General features: G+C 37.9%; 1 protein-coding gene across 3 annotated transcripts in view; it reads left to right on the forward strand.

The window, feature by feature from the left end:
- The window catches only part of kcnip4a (potassium voltage-gated channel interacting protein 4a), a 149,927-nt gene that overhangs the window by 121,319 nt on the left and 6,592 nt on the right, over nt 1-22,016 (forward strand). For all 3 annotated transcript variants that reach the window (XM_039823207.1, XM_039823209.1, XM_039823208.1), the window contains one exon: nt 14,478-14,602. In XM_039823207.1, coding sequence (XP_039679141.1) covers nt 14,478-14,602 — 125 coding nt within the window. The remainder of the gene's footprint in view (nt 1-14,477; nt 14,603-22,016) is intronic.

The following is a 22,016-nucleotide window of genomic DNA, read 5'->3' on the forward strand; positions in this document are numbered from 1 at the left end:
CATTTACTTCGACAATAATTAATGTAATAGCCTTTTTTTGTAATCCATGTTCGTCCTAATTAATTACAGTATCACCATTAGAAGTTGCTGGATGTCTGGTGCAGACTGTGTGCTGATTAGTTAGTTAAATTCTGTTTAGATGTCAGTGGTTTTTGGAGCAATATGATGATGTACACTATGAGACGATACCTTTTTTTATATTTCTGATAGTAGCAGACCATTGTAGCCAATGTTGCAAAGCAATGAACCAGACCATTTAATGACGATATTAGATTTCTTTATGATTGTGCATTAAAGTGATGGCATAATTTTCCATTATTTAATTTGCTTAATGAACCCAAAACAAACATTCCTGTTATTTTTATGAAGTGATTTCCCAGACATTTACAATGCCACCAGATATAAATTATACATACCGTGAAGATTTTATCCAATGTCCAAGTCCATTATGGGATTCCAACAACTTATTGAAATTTCTGATGACTTTGGTGATCCCTTGACACCCCAAAATGATCTTGTTGAAACAAGGCTAAAGCCAATGCACTCACGTTGTCATGACACATTTTATACTCAACTCTTGGTCAAGCTTCATCTTGTTGTCCAGTATCAGATTCAGGAAGTGTCTCAGGTTGACAGTTATCCAGCACTTGAATGGTCACTGGAGTAATGTGGGGAAAAATGGCTGTTCTGTTTGAAAGTGGCAAAAACATTGAGTTTGTAGACTCAGACTTTTGAACATCAAACAAGCCTGTTGAATTTGTATGATACAAAATTCTGAATGACCTGTCTGTTGTTGCCTGGTGGCGTTCCGTTGTGATCTAGCAGTTCTGACATGCCTGTCATTGATCATCACACCTTGTGGATATAACGCTGGCCTTACAGTTATGTTTTAGCAATCAAGGCAGATGGTGTTAGTCATAGTGGTCTTTATGTCTTCATTTCTTGTACAGATATTTATGGTGTTTAAAGTAGGCTGCCAGTGCAGTGGGCGATTTTAACACTGTAAAATATTGAAGTGTGTTCCTCATTTTGTTAAGTGCAGAAGTGTTTACATTTCCAGCACACACATACACACATTGGTTTATGGGTGTAGTATAAACTGCACTGCATCTTTATGGGATTGTTTTCTTTGTGGAGTTGCACATCCATCATCAAAGTTGACTCAACAGAAGTGTTTTGCATTTTTTTCATTATTTCAGATTGTGGCATTTAAGAGCTATTCAGCTAATGTAATTGGCAATGTCCACTGGGGAAATAAATCCAAATATTACTCAAGAAAGCAAGTAGGATTTAAAAGATTAAAATATGGAAACAATACTTGAGTTACACAGGTAGTGAAACATGAGATATTTTTGCGAGCAGCTTCCCTGCTTAAATATAATTGTTTCTCCATGGACCAATCCATTTAAAGGACAACATCCAACTAGCCCTATTACCCTTTGGCTATTTTCCATGATGCCTATTGAGAGCAGTGACATGATTGACTTAACCTTTGCCTGAGCTTCCTAAATTATAGGTCCCTCTGGTGTCTTTGGAGGAAAGAAGGGCCCAGCAGATGAGCTTATTGAATGTAAGAGGACTCTGTCTGTCAATTTGAGTCAGAACGGCAAGGACAAGTATCACTCAAGCAATCAATGTTGATGAAAACATCACAGATAATAAATTCTGATAGGAGGAGGATGACAGGTTTCTTAGCCAAGGATTTGATATGGGTGATTGCAGTGCCTAAAGACTCCCTGTGTAGGGGAGCTGGAGGCAGATTGTATTCTTAAAGATGTATTTAATTAAATGACCTGTGCGGCAGGGATGCAGTATAATGTGCATTGTCTACGCACCAGCTTGTGATATCCTCTGTTATTAAACATGAATATATATATATATATATATATATATATATATATATATATATATATATATATATATATATATATATATATATATATGTATATTCATGTATCATGTATATATATATATATATATATATATATATATACACACATACAGTATGCCATTGTGATGTGAACTATGCTATTTTACGATGCAGATTGTGAAGGTTTTATTAAAGGAAAATGTTGCATATAAGCTTAGGTATTGTGATAAAGGCTTTCTTTTGTTTAAAAACTCTTTCATAAACCTTGAGCTATCTCTAGTGCTTTGATGCTGCACTTTTTTCAATCAAGGTTACACAACCAGTATACATATTCAGCATGTTCATGACTTTAATTAGCAAACAAAATGAATTATCATGTTGCCACATGAATGCAGCAACAATATTTTCTATAATTAAACCGAGGACATAGATTCTAATGCATAATGCAGTAGTTCTTTGCTAACAATATTTGTAATTGCAACCTTTTTTTGCTGGGTTAAGCATGAACAATGGTTTATAGTGCCTTCTAGTTTCAATAGATGAGAAAAAAAGTTGTTGGGAGTGTTTCTTTTGCGGAGTCTGCATATTGTCTTCCTGGTTCAGATTGATCTGCTTTGTTTCGGATTCTACCCAAACTGCAAGAGCTCATTCATTCCAACTGCTGATTGAGAATAACATTTCTGATGAAAGTAAAGTGGTGGAAACAGCCTGGTCTCTCTGCAAACTTCGCCAGTGCTAATGCAAAGAGAACTGGGACACTGGGATGGAAAGTGCAGATATGTACCGATAGTGAACCTCTCTTATTATCAGTGATTTCTATAGAATATTGAAAACATTAACTGCACAGAGCTAAGTTTGGATTTGCACAGAGTCTGATAAAATATCATACATCATCAGCAGCTGTGAAGCCAGCCAGTCCTAACACAAAAATAATATAACTTTTCTAAATATTCAGAGGACATCTACATTGGGAAGTAAACAAGAAACAACAAATGATACAAAGAAATCCAAAAACATCATGAACATGGATCACTTTACTTATTTTAGTGAAATTGGCTGGTGTTGCACACCATAAATCACTCTGTCACAAACTGGCTTGCACCTTTGCATCACAGTTGTGAGTAAAAGCCTCATTGTTGTAGCAGTTATGAAGTTAGAAGGTAAAAAGGTAATCAACACTCCAAGCCAATTTAGTTTTACTAGGGGATTTTCATGAGGAGTTTTTCCACAGTCTCAAATCTCAACAGATGCCATATTGACTCAGTTTTGAGATTCTGTTTGTCTCTGGCTGAGCTACAGTACATAGAGAAAAATAGATTTTAGTTCAAAAGTGTTGTTTTGGGATCTATGTGAAATATAAATGGAATCTTGTGTCCCTTGTCCTAACCTTATAATCTTCAAAATGATTGGAGTAGAAAAGCCAGAGTACCTTTCCCTTTAATGCCGGACCAAGGTTTTTTGTGTGACGGACTATCATTGAAATACTTCCAAGTGACTAATGATTGCAATTAAAAGCATAAACTGCTCTTTCCCCCAGATTCCAATAAATGCCTCAGTCCTCTGATGGTGTGTCATTATGGCCAGTGTGAGAGCATGCTCTCCCTCATAAAGAACCTTGACATTCAATACCCAGCACTCCAGTCAGTGCAGTCAGTCACACTCAGTTCAGAACAGCAAATGACAGCATTTTAGTTGACGTCCAGACACTGGCATTTCAAATACTCAATACTTCTCTAGATGTTGCTATCTGTATGTTGCTATGTGTATATGTGTGAGAACAAATATCCCTAAATCTAAATTGGCTTGTTTAAACTGATTATAACTACTGTAAGTGCATGAGGCAAACCACACTGTAGCAAATTGCACTAATGGCAGAAAGTGATGGCTAATGCGTTCTTTTTGCCAGTGAAGAGCTACTGTAGTTTGTGCTACATTGCCTTCTGTCTTGCAATAGCTAACCTGAGGGGAATAATCAAGGCTTCAGTCCATTTGGCTGTGTACACAGGTCTATTCCCAGTCTGCTTGGACTGTATCTGCCTTTTATCATTGGCAGTGAAGCACAAAACTTGATGTCATGTCAGAGGATAATTTATATCTCAGCAGAAAGATTTAAAATGCAAAACAGTGTTTTTTATTCAGGACTATTGGACTTGGTGGTGTTGGTCTTTGTGGACTAAATAATGTGTCGAACTGGCTTTGGTTTTAAGTAGGGTTGTGTATCGTTTGGTTTTCTTTCGATTCCGGTGCTAAATCGATACTTTTAAAACGGTGCCGGTGCCTGAACCGGTACTTTTCAATAAAGTAAAAAAAAAAGAAGAAGAAAAAAAATAAGGGTAGTAAACAACAGTCAGTGACTTGTTTATTGCTAAGGCCATGGTCAAAATTAAATATTTAATAATAATGTAATAACTATAACAATAACAATAACTTATTTCACCAGTAAATTGCTGTTGAACCCCAGATGGGAAAAGGGTATTTTACAATTACTGTGAATGCACCACGAGGCAACCTGTTTTAAGTGAATGCACCGTCTGTGTTGTTTAATTCCAACAATGGCAGCTGCAAGTGAACGCACCGTCTGTGTTGTTTAATTCCGACAACGGCAGCTGCAAGTGAACGCACCGTCTGTGTTGTTTGATTCCGACCATATAAACATACTGTATATCTATGAATTGCGAAAACGGCAGCTGCTGCTGCGCTGCAGAGCAGACTGTTACATCCCGCTGTTGAAGTCCTCCACAGTGAAATTCAGTCACACTTTACACTGTTTAACGTAAAGCTGTCAGCATTTTACCGGTGTTTAATCCAGCTGTTAGCTAAAGGTAGGCTAACGTTACATGCTGTCAGGTGTAGTGTAAAGTCAAGCACCGAAATGAGGCACCGAAACTTTCGTTCTTATTCGGTCTCGTTACTACCGTTTACGTCGGCACCGGTTCCCTATTGGCACCGAGTTTCGGTACCCAACCCTAGTTTTAAGACAGGCCATGCAGTGATCCTGCCTTCCTCTTTCTCTTTTTCCATAAGTCGATTTCACAGCCATTTTTAATGCCTGCCAAAAGGAACTGGAGGCTGTTTTATTAAATAACAGCAATGACATATCGCTCTCGCCGACTCCAATCTTTGGGCTTATTTGTATTTGGGCATACCAAATGGGAACAAATGGCATATCTGTATCCATCTCCCTCATCGTCCATGTGATTTATCTGATATAAAATGAGCTTTTCTCATTACACAGTGAGGACTGTGTTTGAATTACTTTTCTTTTATTGACTTAGATCTACAGATCTAACACTTGCAAAAGCAGAAGTGTAATCAGCAGATGTCCTCCTGCTGGCAGCGCTGGTATTCTGGATGTCGGCTATAATTTGTTTTGGAACATCAGAAAGCATTTGGTGCTGCGCACCTGGTTAGCTCACCTGGTAGAGCGGGAGCCCATATTTAGAGGTTTACTCCTCGATGCAGCGGCCGCGGGTTTGACTCCGATCTGCGGCCCTTTGCAGCATGTCATTCCCCTTCTCTCAAACCCTTCCAAGTCTAAGCTGTCCTATCCAAATAAAGGCCTAAAATGGCCAAAAAATAATCTTTAAAAAAAGTATTTGGTGCTACGTTGAGAAAATCGTGTCACCCGAGGAAAGGCAAAGTCGGCCATTGCAAAGACTTTTGATCTTTTGTCCTGTGTTATTGTTGCGCTAACATTCACCTTTTTACAGTTCACTCGTTTGATATCAGTTTGCATATTTCTATTGGGATTATTATTGTGAAGGAAGTCGAAGGGTGTAAACAGACAAATGTCTTCTCCAATGCACATGGTATTAGCAGCTTCTTTCAACATTCTTCTGTGTAGGTTCACAATATCCCACCAGATCCCACCCACCTCCAATTATTTTCTGAAAGTGAAATACACACAATGAAAGTTTCTAACCGAGTTGCAGAGTGTGTATATCCAAAATGTCCCATTCCAGTAAAGCACAGTAAAAGCATTCATTCAGGTATTACATTCATTAATGCAACCTAATTATTTTGCATCATACTACAGTATATACAGTAGTAAATAGCCACACATTACTGCCAATTTAGTATTCTGCTGGGATATAACACATTCCAGTAGTGTTGGTGCAAGATTGATATCACACGGGCCTTTTTTATTTTTTTCGGGAAACATGCCAGCATGGATAAAATCCACCACTGGCCAGGCTGCCAAACGCTGCTCATCTGCCGTCCTTGGTTCTGTCTCGCTGGGTGTAATTTCAGTTGACAGCTAGCTGCAAAGTGTCTGTCACATTTGTCCCTGTTTCATTTAAAAACAACGTGCAGCCTTGGGACTTAAACGCTGGAATGATGTATTATAAATATTTGGCTTAAGTAACTATCCCCCTGGCTCTTGCATATTGACTTAGATTTCATTTCATTTGTGTAATTGACCACATGGTAATATGACTTTCTGTAAATGCTCCATGTGTAGGCTACACTGTTACTAATACAAAGTTGACCTTCAGAATGATGGCATAGTTTAAATTCAATATTGAAAGATAACAAACATTAGCTTCCACCAAAATATTATGCAATTCAACATGCAGGTTTTACAGCTACCATTGTGATTTTTGACTGGTAGGGAACTCCTCATGGAATAAGATTTAATTTTTTTTGGTCCCGTTTGAGATTCAGCATCCTGGTACATTCCCAAAACGCAGCAATGAATTACTTCTGAACTAGGAACCAGTTTGAACGTCAACCAAAGAGTCGTATTAAGATGCAGAAAGAGAGGGAGAGCAGCAATGGTGTCCACTGCAAGATACAATCACTCACACAAGGGACTTGAAATGTCCCAGAAAATGACTACTGATTAAAATGTGCTTAAAGCAATGTTAATCTCAAACTGAAGCCCAATAATTGAATTCCAATTTAATTTCTCATGAGATATTAAATACTCATATCAGCTTAAAACCTGAAAGTAACTTTCTGATCTTGTCCAACTGCTTTGGTCTGCCATTGCAATTATCCATACCTGTTTTGTGTCTGTTTATATACTTTGCCCTTAAATGGACAGCACTAGACACAGTGCAGCCTTGTGATGAACTTGGTACTCTAAGATTGGTGGTTGATTGTCCTGTGTTGTTTTTCCAGAACTTGGAGCAGGCTATATTAGGAGTGAGCTCACGTTGAGATAAGATCAGTATTGAGTTTGTTTCTGGTGTTAAGTTTGTGGGAGTGGGAGCTTATTGATGGGAAGCCTCACAGTAGTTGTGTCAGTCTAAGGGAAGAAATCTGATTTGTGTTAGTTTCATTTGACAGTTCAGGATGTTCTCATCAGTCAGCCACAAAGCTAGACTGGGTAAACCCAGCCCGATCTGCCGGCGATTTGATTTCGCCCTGCAGCTCAGGCTGGAAACCTGGACGTTTATCTATCCTGCTTCCGTTACAATTTTGCGGGGATCAATCACAAACTGGCTTATCCACCTGGCGCGCTATTGGCGGGTTTAACACGATGACGATAGAGAAGCGACCAAGCAGCTTCTTGTTTACATTCAACATAGCGGCCACCGAAGCGCAGCAACCCGTTGATGCCGCTGTCGCTGCTACGTCACTGTCTGATTGGTTGAAGGACTATCCAATTGCGTACAGAGTCATTTGAACTATGCCCGTTGATCACGCCTCTTGTGCAGTAGAAAATACAGAGCAGACTCCCCAGACTAATGTTCAATCTTAAAAGATTGAGCTTGGTCTGTTGAGAGCCAGACTACCACAAAGCAGGTCATCAGTGATTTACTGCCTCTAGGAACAGCTTATTTTATTTGATACGTGCAACAATGTTACATTAATAGTGTCATAACTAGAAGACCAATCTGATAAACTAAGTGATATTCTGAAAATGTACTGCTTATATTGTTATATAGATTGTATATTGTATCGTATTGTAAAAAAATTAAATAAAATAAAAAAATCTGTTATCAGCCATTTCAAATCTAACCTAAACCTGACCATTTTATAGGTAAAACTTGTGTGGGGGGGGGGGTTGTTGGAGCAGGTCTGTGAGGTAGGAAGGAGCCTGGTTATGCGGGGTTTTGTGAGTAAGGAGGTGGAAATTAAACTGGATGCGTTGGAGAACAGGGATCCAGTGGAGATTCTGGAGAACGGGGGTGATGTGGTCACGGAGCGAGTGGAAATCAATTTTATTCTAATACTGTGTTGATCGGTCTATATTTTATTTATGCATGTACTATACATCTAAGACTGTTTGTGTGTAGATAGATAGATAGATAGATAGATAGATAGATATACATAAACACACACACACACATCTGTTAATCATTTATGATCACAGATTACTAATGATGAGATTTTTACTACACTTATCACTTTTTATTTTCACTTTTAAAGTTTAAGTATTTCTAAGCTACATTTCATTTGGAAGAAGGATAGATTGACGCTATCAATAAATTACCTCATAACAAAGTGTTAGTGTGTCTTTGAGGATATTGGCATTCACTAAAAAGAAAATGATGGGATGGTACTTGGGTAATGTTTTCAAATCAAAAAAACAGGCTGTAGCTGTTTTAATATTTTAAAAGGGTTTTCACATTGTCTTTGTTTAAACAGGCCCTTCTAGTCTAAGCATTAGGTGAAACCAAGAGAGGTCACTGAGACTCACTCAATTAGACTAAGGCCACTATCACATAAAGTGCGTTTGCAGGTTGCAAAACACAAGGCGCACGCACTGCCTTTCTTGTTGAAGACGCCACGATCAGAGCAGTTGTGTTTTTTTTGTAATTCTCGCTAGCCAACCATCAGATCATCCGTCCTTAGTCAACTGCTGTGGACTTAAATAACATTGGGCGTTTTTTCCGCCCTGAGTTAAAGATTTTTCTACTCAAGGCTTTCAGGGTGCTCCGGCAAAACAAGTGATGCGCTCAGCAATGCAAAAGCAGTAAGGAAAATGCTTCACTCTCAGTCAAAACAATTATAAAATGAGGCCCCAGTCTGCGAAAACACACTCTATCTGATCAGGGCCTACTGTAAGTCAGCCATCAACTATAACTCAGAGCCACTGTCAAAGATATTCAGACCACTACTGAAGTTGGATTGGCTCACATGTTGGGTGCTGCCGCCTGTAACACTATCATCTAAGCTGTCAGAAGATAAGTTGTGCTCGGTTGGAGTCATGGCCTACTTTGGTGAGCCCCGCCTTCTTGGCGCCACAGTGCTAAAGGGGCAGCCAGGAGCTGGTGCTAAATTGTATAAGTTAAGACCTTGTCACAGGAACACACAGAAGCTCTTAAAGACACATTGTGCTAGTATCACACACTGCACTATTTAAGTCTGATAACATTAGGGGAAAAGGCTTGTAATAACTAAGCAAGAGAGGAAATAAAATACATGGTCTGATGAATGTTATCAATGCCTGAAATTAAAAACTATCTTGGCCAATTTCACACGGATTAAACCTCAACTTCCCCCATCATAGATCCATTTAATCATTTAAATTTAATTCGCACACCCATGTGGATCCCCAGGCCATCATTTGCTTCTGTGTAACACTTGCTGTACATACACCCTCCTACCACAACAAAGTAGCATCAAGCTTATCAGCACTGTCCATCAAACTGCGTGCTTCAGCACACGAATTGACCCAAGATTTATTGATCTCCAGCAGCCATTTGTCATTAACTGAATACAGTGGAGTTTGTACATGATATAGATTTATCAAATATTCATTAGCCATTCTTTTTCGGTCCATGAATCCAATTGATTTAGGGCTAGTGGAGTTTTACCCTCCAGCTTGACTTTACCTTTGAGATAAATGACTATTGAATCATAAATCCTGAGGGAGTGTAGCAGTTGAACTATGATTGATCTGTTCAGACTCATTTTGGGGGTTAATATTCTCATATAAATATTTGTGCGGCTTTGTCGGCTCATTGATGAAGAATATACTGTGCAATAGACCATTTTATGGCTATATTCTACAAAGCTGGTTACACTATGTCCAATTGTAATTATTTCGCTAAGGCATTGTTCTTTGTTTATAACCCTTATAATGCATTCCATCTCATTCTCTTGTATTGCTGCAGGCTAAAATGGCAGCTTTGTTACTGAGAGACGGCTATAAATTACATTTCTGATGAGCTGCATCAGCTGCAACTTGCCATTATAGCAGCAGGCTGATGTCAGGTTTGTTCTTTCAAGAAAGGCAAAAGTATGGCATGGCTTCATGTGTGTGCACGTAATGACTGAATCACTAAAATGTTTAGACTGCAGAATCCTCCAATTTTGCTTGATATACTTGATTCTTCAGGACAACAACACCCATTTATGTTTGATTTTTCTTAACCAGCAAAATGGTAACCTTTGACCTTTGTGGGTAAGGGCACCAGACCACAGCACGAGCAGCTCTCTACATTATCACACTCGAGCGTCAGATCCATTCTGCCAACAAACTAAAAGGGCAAACATTAATCAGACAGCCATGCATGCTCTTTTCCTGCCTGATTAAGCGCCGGATCACTCCCGCTCTGCTTTACTCAACTTCATAGATTTTTTTTTTTTTTATTGCCTTCATGTTCATTAAGCTTTTCACCAAAAGTCATGCTTTCAATTGTATTAGTGATTGTACAGATGGTCTGCACAACATCCCAAATGCACTCATTGTTCAAGTGCTAAAGAATATACTAAAGCCCAGCACATTTTCCTTGAGTTTCAAGCTAGAAAAGATGTCTCTGTGTACAGTAATGTTTCCAAATAAAGCCAGATTGCTGTCAAGACCAATATCACTTGGTAACAAAAGCAACATCTGTCTAGTTGAAGCTCAGAAGTCTCCTCCCCACTTAGGAAGGAAGGTGTGTGTCAGGCAGCAGGTAACAAGAACAGATGAGAGTTGAACTTTGTCTCTTCATCCTCTAAATCTCAAAGTTATTTTGTCATTATAGAGGGCAATCTGAGCTGGTCTTGAGCTGACAGCAGGACTTAACAGAATCAACAGTAACTTTTATGAGAGCTTTGTCATGCACAGTAATGTTGGTTATTGTGTACATTGTGACAGATCTGAGCCAAGAGCTTTTCCATCTGCTCTGTATCTGTGCTGTGTTTAACTCTGCACACCATCATGGTAAAAAGACTGGGACCAGATGAGGTTTTTCTCTTTGCAACCTTGCTGTCAGAGGTCCTTGCCAGCTCGGTTAAGAAGTGTTTGGCAATATTTTGAAAGCTTGCTTTAATTCACGTTTGGTCAAGCTTTCTCAAACTTAGCCATTTCTGCTGAGCATGTTAATCATCAGGTCACATTTTATTTGGTCTATGGGTTTATGACGAAATACTAGGGATAAACAATTAATCAAAATGTTGTCAAAATCACAATATGGCCTTCTGCAATATTCAAATTGCAGGAGACACCATATGTGTTAAAAGCAAAATTTGTGTCAAAATACCCTTTTAAATATAATATTGTCATGCTGCAGAGATGACCTGGCCAACACATCATATTCTAAAGACTTAAGACAACATCTTTGTTTGGGACAGATCTCTGCAAAAATCACACCATAATCATTTTTAATGTTTTTCAATGAAAATGATAATAATGATGTAGAAGTTATCATTCCCTATAATATCGCAGATGATATGGCATATATAGCTATATCGGTATCGTTTTTTTTTTTCTAAATTGTTAGCCTTACCAAATACAGTACCTGCAAAACTAATGACATTCCTATCAATTTGAGCTGTACATGCTATTTAGCAAATGCTAACATGCTAAACTAAGATGGTGAACATGAGCATGTTAGCATACTGATACTCAAGTAGGCTGCTCACGTCGTTGTAGACTCTTGTTATTTTATTTCTAGATGCATTTGCAGTATTGTAGACTGGATATTTGTAGGAAATCCCTTTTTATCTAATAGGATAACCAGCCAATATTTGCAGCCATGGTACACTAAATACTGTATGAACTCACTGTATTTAGTGTAGTGCACTTTGAGGTAGACTGACCTACACTCAAACCACAACAACCTTTATCAGGTATCGTTTTTCTCTTGCCCAGTAGTTTTACACTGAGTCATTCATCTGCTCATAGCCAATTTTCCACTGGACTTCCATGATTTGTCAGACCAGGTTGCAGATTTATGATGCAATTTTCACAGCCTCGATTCAATGATGTAATTATTACCACTACATCTGTTTTATAGCCCAGGTTTATAGAGGCCTATTACTACTCCCAGCTGCCATCTTGATGTTAGGTTGACTAGCGCTACTCTGCTACTCTTCTATTACTTTTACCTGCGATTGAAATGAAGTGTTGCTGTGATTGACAAATGGTTTGCAGCACTCTCGAGTTCGTCCTAACCTCCTCTGCTGCTATCTAACCTCACACTAAATTCACTAAGTCAGAATAGCCCAGACCGGAAAGGGAAATTACCTTCATAGTGGTACAGCATAGAACATTAGAGGCTTTTTTTCTGTGTATTGTGGTTATCAATTCAATCCTTGTATAATTCAATTCAATTCAATTTTATTTATAGTATCAAATCATAACATAAGTTATCTCGAGACACTTTACAGATAGAGTAGGTCTAGACCACACTCTATAATTTACAAAGCCCCAACAATTCCAACAATTCCAGTAATTCCCTCAAGAGCAAGCAGTGTCCACTTTAGTTTACTTATCATGTACCAAGCTGCTTTCGGTAAACGGACAAGAGGGAAAGGTTGTGCCAAGGAGAATGCTGGGCTATGTGTGAAAACAGTTGACACCTCCTGAGATGTCGTATTACACCCTGACCTACAATGTGCTAGGAAACTTGTTAATAAGTAATGTAACCCAGTGAACTAGTTGCTCGTGACTTGCAGGAATACCTAGAACTTGCAGCGATGCGTTGAATCCCTTGCTGCTGTGACATTGTGAATTTCCCCGTTTTGGGATTAATAAAGGGTTTTGAATCTTTGAACTTGCAGTGATGCCTTGAACTGCTACAGGTTTACATGTAGATACACACAGATGGAACAGCAGATTACAGCATGTATACCACAGATGTTGTAACCATTCAAGTTCTTTATAAACCAGATTTGTGTGCGTGTGTTTTCGGATTCTGTGCTTGTTAAATTTACTTCTGGTACATCTCTTTATATAATCAAAACAATCACGTTTAAGTCTGCCAAATTCAAGAAGTCATCTCTTGCTGCTTTTTGGAGCTGCGGCTTTAAACTAATATGGTAAAAAATACTGTGTTGTTGTCCTGAAGAACCAACTATGAGGATGCCTTATGTCTATATGCACTTTAATAGACCCTCACCTCTTGCATGTCCAGTTTCCGAGAATGTACTGAGGCTGCTAGTTGCCTGGGTAACCGTAAGACCTAATGCTGTATTTCCCAGGATACCCTCAGATTGTCCACAAGCGCGGGGTGAGAGCTCGACTCATGAGGCTCTTTCCATGCTCCACAGCCAAAAAGCCATCCTCCAGTAATCAAAGCAAGTGGCTCTTCCAAGGCTCTCTGTCTCTCTCTGTGATGAGGTTTTTGTTTTTGTTGTTGGCTAAGATGCTTTTTCTTTCTGTGGCTCTTCTGGGTATGGGCGCCACACACTCAATGTAGGCTTTAGTCAGAAATGATTGCTCAAGCTGGAGTTCAGCTACAGTACAACACTCCTTTTTAGATTTTTTTTTTTTTTACCATTTCAAATACAACATTTTAGTTTTACAGTTGAATAAGTAAAAGAAAATCTGTTAAATGTGTGATTTCTAGTGATATTTATATGCATATTAGCCTGCTGATATTTTCTTCTTGATTTTCAACATAAATTCTGTTAATTGAAAGAATATATTATATTTATATATAATTTATATATTATAATTTTCAGAATCCATCCAGAATATCTAATTATTTCGCAGCTGTACGTCTACAAATTCTGGACTAATTTATTGATGAGAATGAGATTAAGCAGCTATTTTATTTCCTTATTGGTTACCATCACCTATGAATACAAAGCATTAGCTCCATAGCAGCAGGTTAATTGTGGTCGGTGAGAAGCCGTGGCCTTTTGGCTCTGGGCCACAATAGTACCCTTGGAGCTAATGAGGCATTTAGACACTGTGTCACACTTCAGGTATATGAAAGGCCCTGCGCCAACAAGACAAGTCAAACGCAGTGCTGCGAGGACAGTGCAGTCGGTGACAGGGCCCAGACAGCATCTGCCATCATTACAGGCCCATTAAAAAGTTTCACTGGGTTCATGAAGAGGCATCCTGCCACGAGAACTTTGTTCAAGGGCCTCAATAACACTAATTATCTCTGCTGTTGTGTTTGGTGTAGAGAAAAAAGGGCTTTTTGACTTTTATTCGTTTTGTGAAGTAACATTTGCAGATAAAGGGACCGGATATAACAAGGAGAAAAGGATTTTTTTTTTTTTATGTCAAGAAGGTTATATAGAATTTGTAACCATTTCATGCCAAAATGGAACATTTTGGATATAAAAGATGCAAACATCTAGGTTTATTTGCTTACTTTTGCTGATATTTGGCAGTGTATTGGGATATCTCAAATTCTAGCATCAAACATGCTAATTTGCAAAGACTCAGCAGCATCTGTTCACATCTGACTGTCTTCCTCCTCCTCTCCAGACAGCGTTGAAGATGAGCTTGAACTGTCTACAGTCCGCCATCGCCCCGAGGGCCTGGAGCAACTGGAAGCCCAGACAAGTTTCTCCCGAAAGGAGCTACAGATCCTTTACCGCGGCTTCAAGAATGTAAGCACCATACATAATGTATAGCTCAGTGGACTTTGTTCTCTCTTGTACATCTCTCTGTTACTTTGACATAAAAACAGGTTTTCCTTTGATTTTATTTGATTTATTCTTCTGTAACCAACCTTCTGTATTTGACAGCAGTGTTAAAGTTTCAACAGCTCCACTTCCTTCTAGTTCTCATCACTATTCTGCATCCACTCAATAATAATAATAATAATAATAATAATCAAGCATTTTGGTGACTCATCTACATTGTGCACTAAATGTTATCGTGCCCAGTTGTTTGCCATAAAAAATTTAACTTTCTCTACATTGTTAGCTGAGCCAATGATAATTAGGTCATATCGCCGACACATTGTGGGAGATTACCAATGAGCAATCAGGTCAAAGTCCTCCAGAGCAGCCCATATCAAACCACCTCACTTCATTGTCACCTCTGATGTGAGGCGTAATGAGATGACCCAGAATTAACTCAACCCAAATTGTCTGGCAATGAAAGAGAGGAGTACTGTGATAGAGGAATTCCCATGGGGCTTCAGTTTCCTGTTGAGCCTGCACTGTGCTCCAGCCATTAGTCCACTTCCACTTGAGACAGAGTAAGAGGTAAGAAGTGTACTAATGAGGCCTTTAATTTGTGCCGCACACTCTGCCTGACTTCCCCTAATGCTGAGGGAGAGAATCTTGCATATGTTTATAGACACCATCCCTGTTTTTTTTTTTACATGACTGAGTTTTGCATTTTATATTTAGCCACTCCAGTGGGATCACTCTAGAGATCTCACTGGAGGGATGGCAATGTCAGTTGGTCGGATGGTCGGCCTGTCGGTCCACCACTTTGTTCAATGTTTTCACTTAACCAGTGAAATATCTTTTCTCTACATCTTTTCTCTCACCTTGAGGTTGAGGAAAATGTATTGACAATTATTGAATAGATTGTCCGGAAATTTGTTGCAAACATTTAACTTTCTTTCACAGGGAATTGTAATAGCTTTGGTAATCCCCATGTTTTTTTTTTTTATGTAGCACCACCAGGTCAAATTGTTCCAATTCTTTAATTTATGACCAGATATCTGCAAAACTAATTACATTCCAATCATCATCAGCAGTACTCTCTCTACTACTACTGTGTTTAGTGCTAATTGACCAATGTTAGCATGCTAACACACTTAACTGTTGTTCTCTCTGCTTTTATTCAAAGCTATGCATCGCTGCAGATATTGTTGTGGCAGAAGTCCAAAAAACACCAAGACAAGAGTCATGGCACTTAAATTACAGCTCCTAAATAGCTTTTGTCCATCACTAAGTCCAAAGTGTAGCTCATTTTTTTAACTGTCAGGGTCAAACGGCTCATCTCTGTCTTGCCCCAACCCGGTGACATTGGCAGAGCTTTTAAGGCCAGCCAGTCTAATAGAAGCTGGCATGGTTCCCGTGATGAGATATTTGGCCTTTTGTCCTTGTCCAGGGTTTCGAAGCAAATCGAATGCCTGTGGGTGGCAGGATGAGGTCATTTGTCTTGACAACAAACTTTACGAGTCACTCACTTGTAGCGCAGATGGTCAAAGTGGAGCTTTGTCTTAGATCCAGCAATATGTCTAGCAGGGACCAAAACAAGACCTCTGGCTCTGGATCTTGCTCTTAATGTGGCGTTTTAGCAAAGCTCACCTTAAAGGTATGAGAGAATCCATTGTTTCATAAATCCCTTGACCTCAGACTACAGGAAATAACACAACATTGTCCTCACGTCTGGCTGAATCTGCTGGGCTTTCACAGTTCACAGTCCAGGGCGCTGCCTCAGGCATCAGATTAAGATCTCACAGTTTCTATTCCATCAGCGATGATGCCTTTGTTCACAGGGTTATTTCATTCCCCACACCGCTTCTTACGCTTCGCTTCACAAGTCTCGGAAAGGAATTTCATGCCTGGCCAGTTTTGCATTTCACTGATTGTATTTGTGATTTTATTATCACGGATGAGCTAATTTTACAAGCATATCAAATTAATATAAATACATTTTCTGAACTCTCACTACATATAATGTTTGACAGTGAATAATGTGTAAAATGCAACATGAAAGGGCAAATTAAAAAATGACACCCTCACTTTTTTTTTTTTAACAATATGTTTGTTTTGATTACATAAGACAGGTAACAGAAAAACACTTTTCCATTTCGTCAGTTATTTCCCACCCCAACAAGAGAACACATCACTCTCTTCTCCCATATAGAAATACTCAAAAGTCTCAGAAGAGAATCAATCTAAATACAAAACAGATATTGCAAGGTACCCAAAAACCAAATATACATTACTGTACTTTACACCTCCTGTAATAAATGACCAATATTATTGTTTTTTTTTTTTTTTTTTTTTAAATGTAAAAATAAAAAAATAAAAAAAAAATTTATTATATATTTAAAATAAAATAAAATTATATTTATAAAATTTAATTTTTTTTTTTTTTACAAGGAAAAAAAAAAGGAAAAAAAAAAAAAAAAAAAAAAGGAGGAGGGGACATTTTTAAGTAAAGAGATTTTTTTTTTTTTTAATTTAATAAAAAAAAAAATAAAAAAATAAGAATAGGAGTTAATTTTATAATAATTTTTATAAAAAAAAAAAAAAAAAAAAATTTTAAAAAAAAAGAAAAAATAAAAAAAAAAAAAATAAATAAAAATAATTATTTTTCAAAAAAAAATTTTTATTTTTTTTTTTTTAAAAAAAAAAAAAAAAAAAAAATTTTTGGGGGTTTTTTGTTTTTAAAACATGTATCAGGGATATTTTTATTAAACCTATTTAGTTTGACAGGAGTTATGTAAGTCTTCATCAACCAGTTATACAGTGTTAAAGTAGTTTTAAGCTAACATTACCTAAAGGTTTCTGAGAGTTTTTACAGACTTGTCTCCATTCATCCTCGGATATCTCCTCACTCAATCCCACCTTCCATAATTCAAGTTTCGAGGTTGTTGATTCAGTAGACCTTGATGCAAGCCAGTTGTAAAAAACTGATATTAATCCTTTATTATTGCATTTCTTGGTAATTAATTCCTCCAAAGAAGAAAGTTCTGGCAAGTTTAATGATTGGTTCTGCATAGAAAGAACAAAGCTCCTTATCTGTAAATATTTAAAGAAATGTTTTCTTGGAATATTTTACTTAGTAGATATCTGCTCAAACGTAATCAACGTTCCCTCCTCAAAAAGATCACTAATTTTGCTTAATCTTTTTCAACCCACAGCCGGAATCCTGAGTCCTTCGTGCCTGGTTTGAATAATGTGTTGCCCCAAATGGGGCTAAACTGGGATAAAGAGTCAGCTATTTTCATGTACTCTCTAACTTCATACCATACTCTAATCATATTACAAACAATGGGGTGCGTGGTGACTGTTTTCAATTGTTTAAACTTATCTGAATATATATATACAAGTTTAATGGCAACGCAAAACCACATGACTCCATATCCACCCAGGATGGTTTGTTTCCAGAGGAAAAATAAAACATTATTGTTCTTAATTGTGCAGCTAAATAATACCAGTACAGGTTGAGACATTTTAACCCTCCAGTGTCAAATGGAAGATAAAGAAGAGAAAGACGAACTCGAGGGCGTTTCTTGTTCCAAATAAATTTCCTGAATAATGAGTTAATCTTCGAGAACACTCCAGCTGGTGGCGCCAAGGGGATATTTTGAAAGACACCCTCACTTGTTATCATTGCACACAACATACTACTTATATTATTCCAATAGCTCTTTGCCCATAATTTTATTTTTGATTTAGTATACAGATAAAAAAACTCCAATAAAAAATGGGAGATAAGATATCGAAATAAACAACTATAAGTGCACCTTGACCATAACCTTGCATTTTAAGAAATGTATGTTTGTAGGGGCAGGGGAGCTAAATTCCTTTAATTATAAATGTAAAATATCCTAATGCACATTATATTGTATCCTTTAATGGGGTGGTTTATTCAGCTATTAGTTCGTCACTGATGCAGAGAAATATGCATTAAAAGATAAGTTTTACCAAAAGCTCAATATTAATGTACTCATGTCAGGTGGTATGGGAGCTCCGGGTTCGATTCCCACTGCGATGCATCAACCAACGTGTCCCTGAGCAAGACACTTAACCCCTAGTTGCTCCAGAGGCGGGCCATCTCTGATATCTAGCAATTGTAAGTTGCTTTGGATAAAAGCGTCAGCTAAATGACATGTGATGTAATGTAAAAAGCAATGTGTGAATGAGGTCCTGACCTTTAGCTTTGCAACATCAAAGTTTATCTTGGGACCTTAAGGGAGTTCAGGCTTCAAGTGAGTGTAACTATTTCACTGAACTTTAAATTGATTTGCAGATGCACTGTGTTGTACGTGATGATAACCAGATAACAGAATGGCTTCATTCTCAATTCGAAAAACTGCCTCCCTCGCCAATGTCCTCATGAGGCTGATAGGAGACGATAAAATGCAATCAGATGAATTCCGCCTTCAGTGTGAGATGCGGTACAACAATCACAAAGTTTTACTAACCTTTAATTTTCCTTCAGGTTTGTGAGGATGAGTTAGCAAGGTTAGAAGAAGCTGACTTGGAACACAGCCATTTGTATATCACTGTCCCACTTAATAAGTGTTATTAGCGTTGGCAGCTTTAATTGCCCATCTGTGTACAAACACATACACACAACAGTGCACAGATGTGAAATTACATGTTTGAAAAATCTCCCCCTCCTCATTTTAAGTACTTAATTGCATGACATTTCCTTGCACTTCCTCAACAAAAGGTTGATTGTTGACAACCCATTCGCTGAAATGTTTCAGAACATAAACAATGCTTTAATTAACAGAAGCTCTACTAAACAACAAAGAAAAAGCCTACTGTCTGTGTCAAATGTACAAAGATGCTGTGGAGCGTCTTTGCTTTTAGATTGGATATGTTCGTTTTCTTCCAGTGCTGAACATCTCTGCAGTCTTTGCTAGAAAATATTAAAATAGTTTATTAAACTGAGAATCTTTTTTGAAAAATACTCTTATTCGCTTTCTTGAGTTAGATGAGAAGATTGATACCACTCTAAGACATAAGATTGGTATCAATCTTCTTCTCTAACTATTGGCAAGAAAGCAAAATGTTGACCTATTCCCTTAAAATGTTTTTGAACTTGCTCTTTTTTACAGTGTTGCACAATGATATTCCTCAGAAAGGTTTACTGTCGGACACAGTAAACCTTTTTGAGGAATATATATAATAAGGGTGGTGGTGGCACGATGGATATGACACATGCCTTTGGTGTGGGAGACCCGGGTTCGATTCCCACTGTGATACATCAACCAATGTGTCCCTGAGCAAGACACTTAACCCCTAGTTGCTCCAGAGGCGGGCAACCTCTGACATATATAGCAATTGTAAGTCGCTATGGATAAACTGGTCTGTCCACCATGGAGAGTAATTATCCACATGCAAAATTATTTGGATTTATATGCTAGTTTAATGTGAACAGCACCACAGACTCTCAGGCTTCATTGAATCGGGTTACAGACTGCCAAACTACAATATGCAGACAGACTTGTGCTCATTCTGTCTAATATAACTCCCCCAAAATTCTTGACCTCATCTCACCCCAGAAGCAACTGGGTCTGTGAGACAACAGAAGAAGAGTGTCAGGGGATTCATGCAGACAACCTCAAAGCATCCTCTTAGCTTGAAACACAAGGAGCCCTTTTGAAGCGAGACATCTTTATATTTTCACCCCCACAATTCTGTTTCCTAACATGGCTGATCAAACATGGTCACAGGAAGGAGGAAACCCAGTGTTCCATGTGATTTTGACTAGCTTGTTCACACTGAAAACTAGTTTGTTAGTTTCTTAAACAAAAGTAAAATAGATTTTAAATCCATTCTCAGATAAAGAAATAGAAAATGTAGATGCAGAAGTGCACATGTATATTTCCCATATTTTCTTTTATTTTCTAGGTGTTTTCTCAGGAAACCGTATCAGAGAGGTGCTCAAATTATCATATTCATGCCATACAGTCTGTTCCTTATCTTTGATTTTCCACAACAACTTCCACTATGGCCGTTGTTTATTTTCTTGTATAGAAAACCCTAGAGACACATTGCCTCCCGGTTTGGAAATTGTCTATATAGGGGGAGCATTTCCCAAAGATTCAATATACTGCCGCAGTGTGCAGCCTCACATCAAGCAGAAATTGAAGCTGCAAAACTGGCTGCCTTTATAACCACACTGTGCTGAGCAAGGTCATCCACTGAGTCTTTGCTTGGCCATTTTCCTTTAAAGGGAGACACAAGCAAACATCTTGGAGGTGTTATGTAAGAGTGTTCAGTCTTTTCTACTGAATGCTACCAAACAACCATAGGTGGGTGACACTGAATGACTATGTACAAGATATCTATTGAGGCTTGGAGGGTTTGCAGTTTGAATACCACCAAATTCAACATGAGCCTGTATCATCTACAGTATTACATGCTGTCGGTCTGAGAAACTGTCAAGGTTTAGTAAGACAAATTAAATAATGTTTCCTTAATGAAATAAAATGTTGCCCTTCTAAATGCATCTTACCTCAATAGACAGTCAAATAAAATGACCAAGAGCTGAACTAGCAACTTGGTTTGAAGTGAAAGAGCAACTTAACATCAAAGACATTGCCCCTTTCTGGTGGATAATTTCAGGTCTGTTGCACCCAACAGTGATGTCACAGTGTACTTCACACAGTACACTTCTACATCACTCAGGGTTCAACAATAAGGATTGCCATTTCCGGCTGGTAAATATATCAACCCACTTGCCCGTTCGGGCATCATTGTATCATAATCATTTCATCATCTCTAAGAAATGAGTTGGCGCATGATGCATTTGACATTTTTTTCATGAGAAATTTACACTCAACGTTTGACTTTTTTTTGCCTTTTTTAATGTTTTTGTCTATTTTTTACATTTTGTTCCCAACGCTTTTTATGACTTTCTATTTTTGTTTTTTTCCTTTCTTTTTACGTTTTTCCTCGGAATGTTTTGTATAGGGGCCAGTAAAACTTGACTTAGGGCAAGTAGAATTTTTTTTAATACTTGCCCGACCAGACAAGTGAAAAAAAAAAAAACCTTGTCCGAACCCTGATCACTGAAGCAATGTAGGTTTAACCACTAGAGGTTAGCAAAAACAAGATTTTCAGCTGCGGTTAAGTTGCTCTTGAAATATTAAATATTGTCATGTAATTTAATAATTTTTACATTTTTCCTTAGGTAATGTTTGTCTACATGGGAAGCCTGGCTTTAGTTTATCCTTTTGCCTGTTAAATGTTTAAAATCTTCTTCAGAAGTGTTTAAAGGCATATAAAACTGATTCGTCTGATATGGTTTTTCCAAAAGGTAAAAAAGAAAAGTTTAAAAATTCTTAAAATTACATCTTCTCCTTCCCCC

This window comes from Perca fluviatilis, chromosome 14, assembly GCF_010015445.1.
Source record: "Perca fluviatilis chromosome 14, GENO_Pfluv_1.0, whole genome shotgun sequence".
Lineage (NCBI taxonomy): Eukaryota > Metazoa > Chordata > Actinopteri > Perciformes > Percidae > Perca > Perca fluviatilis.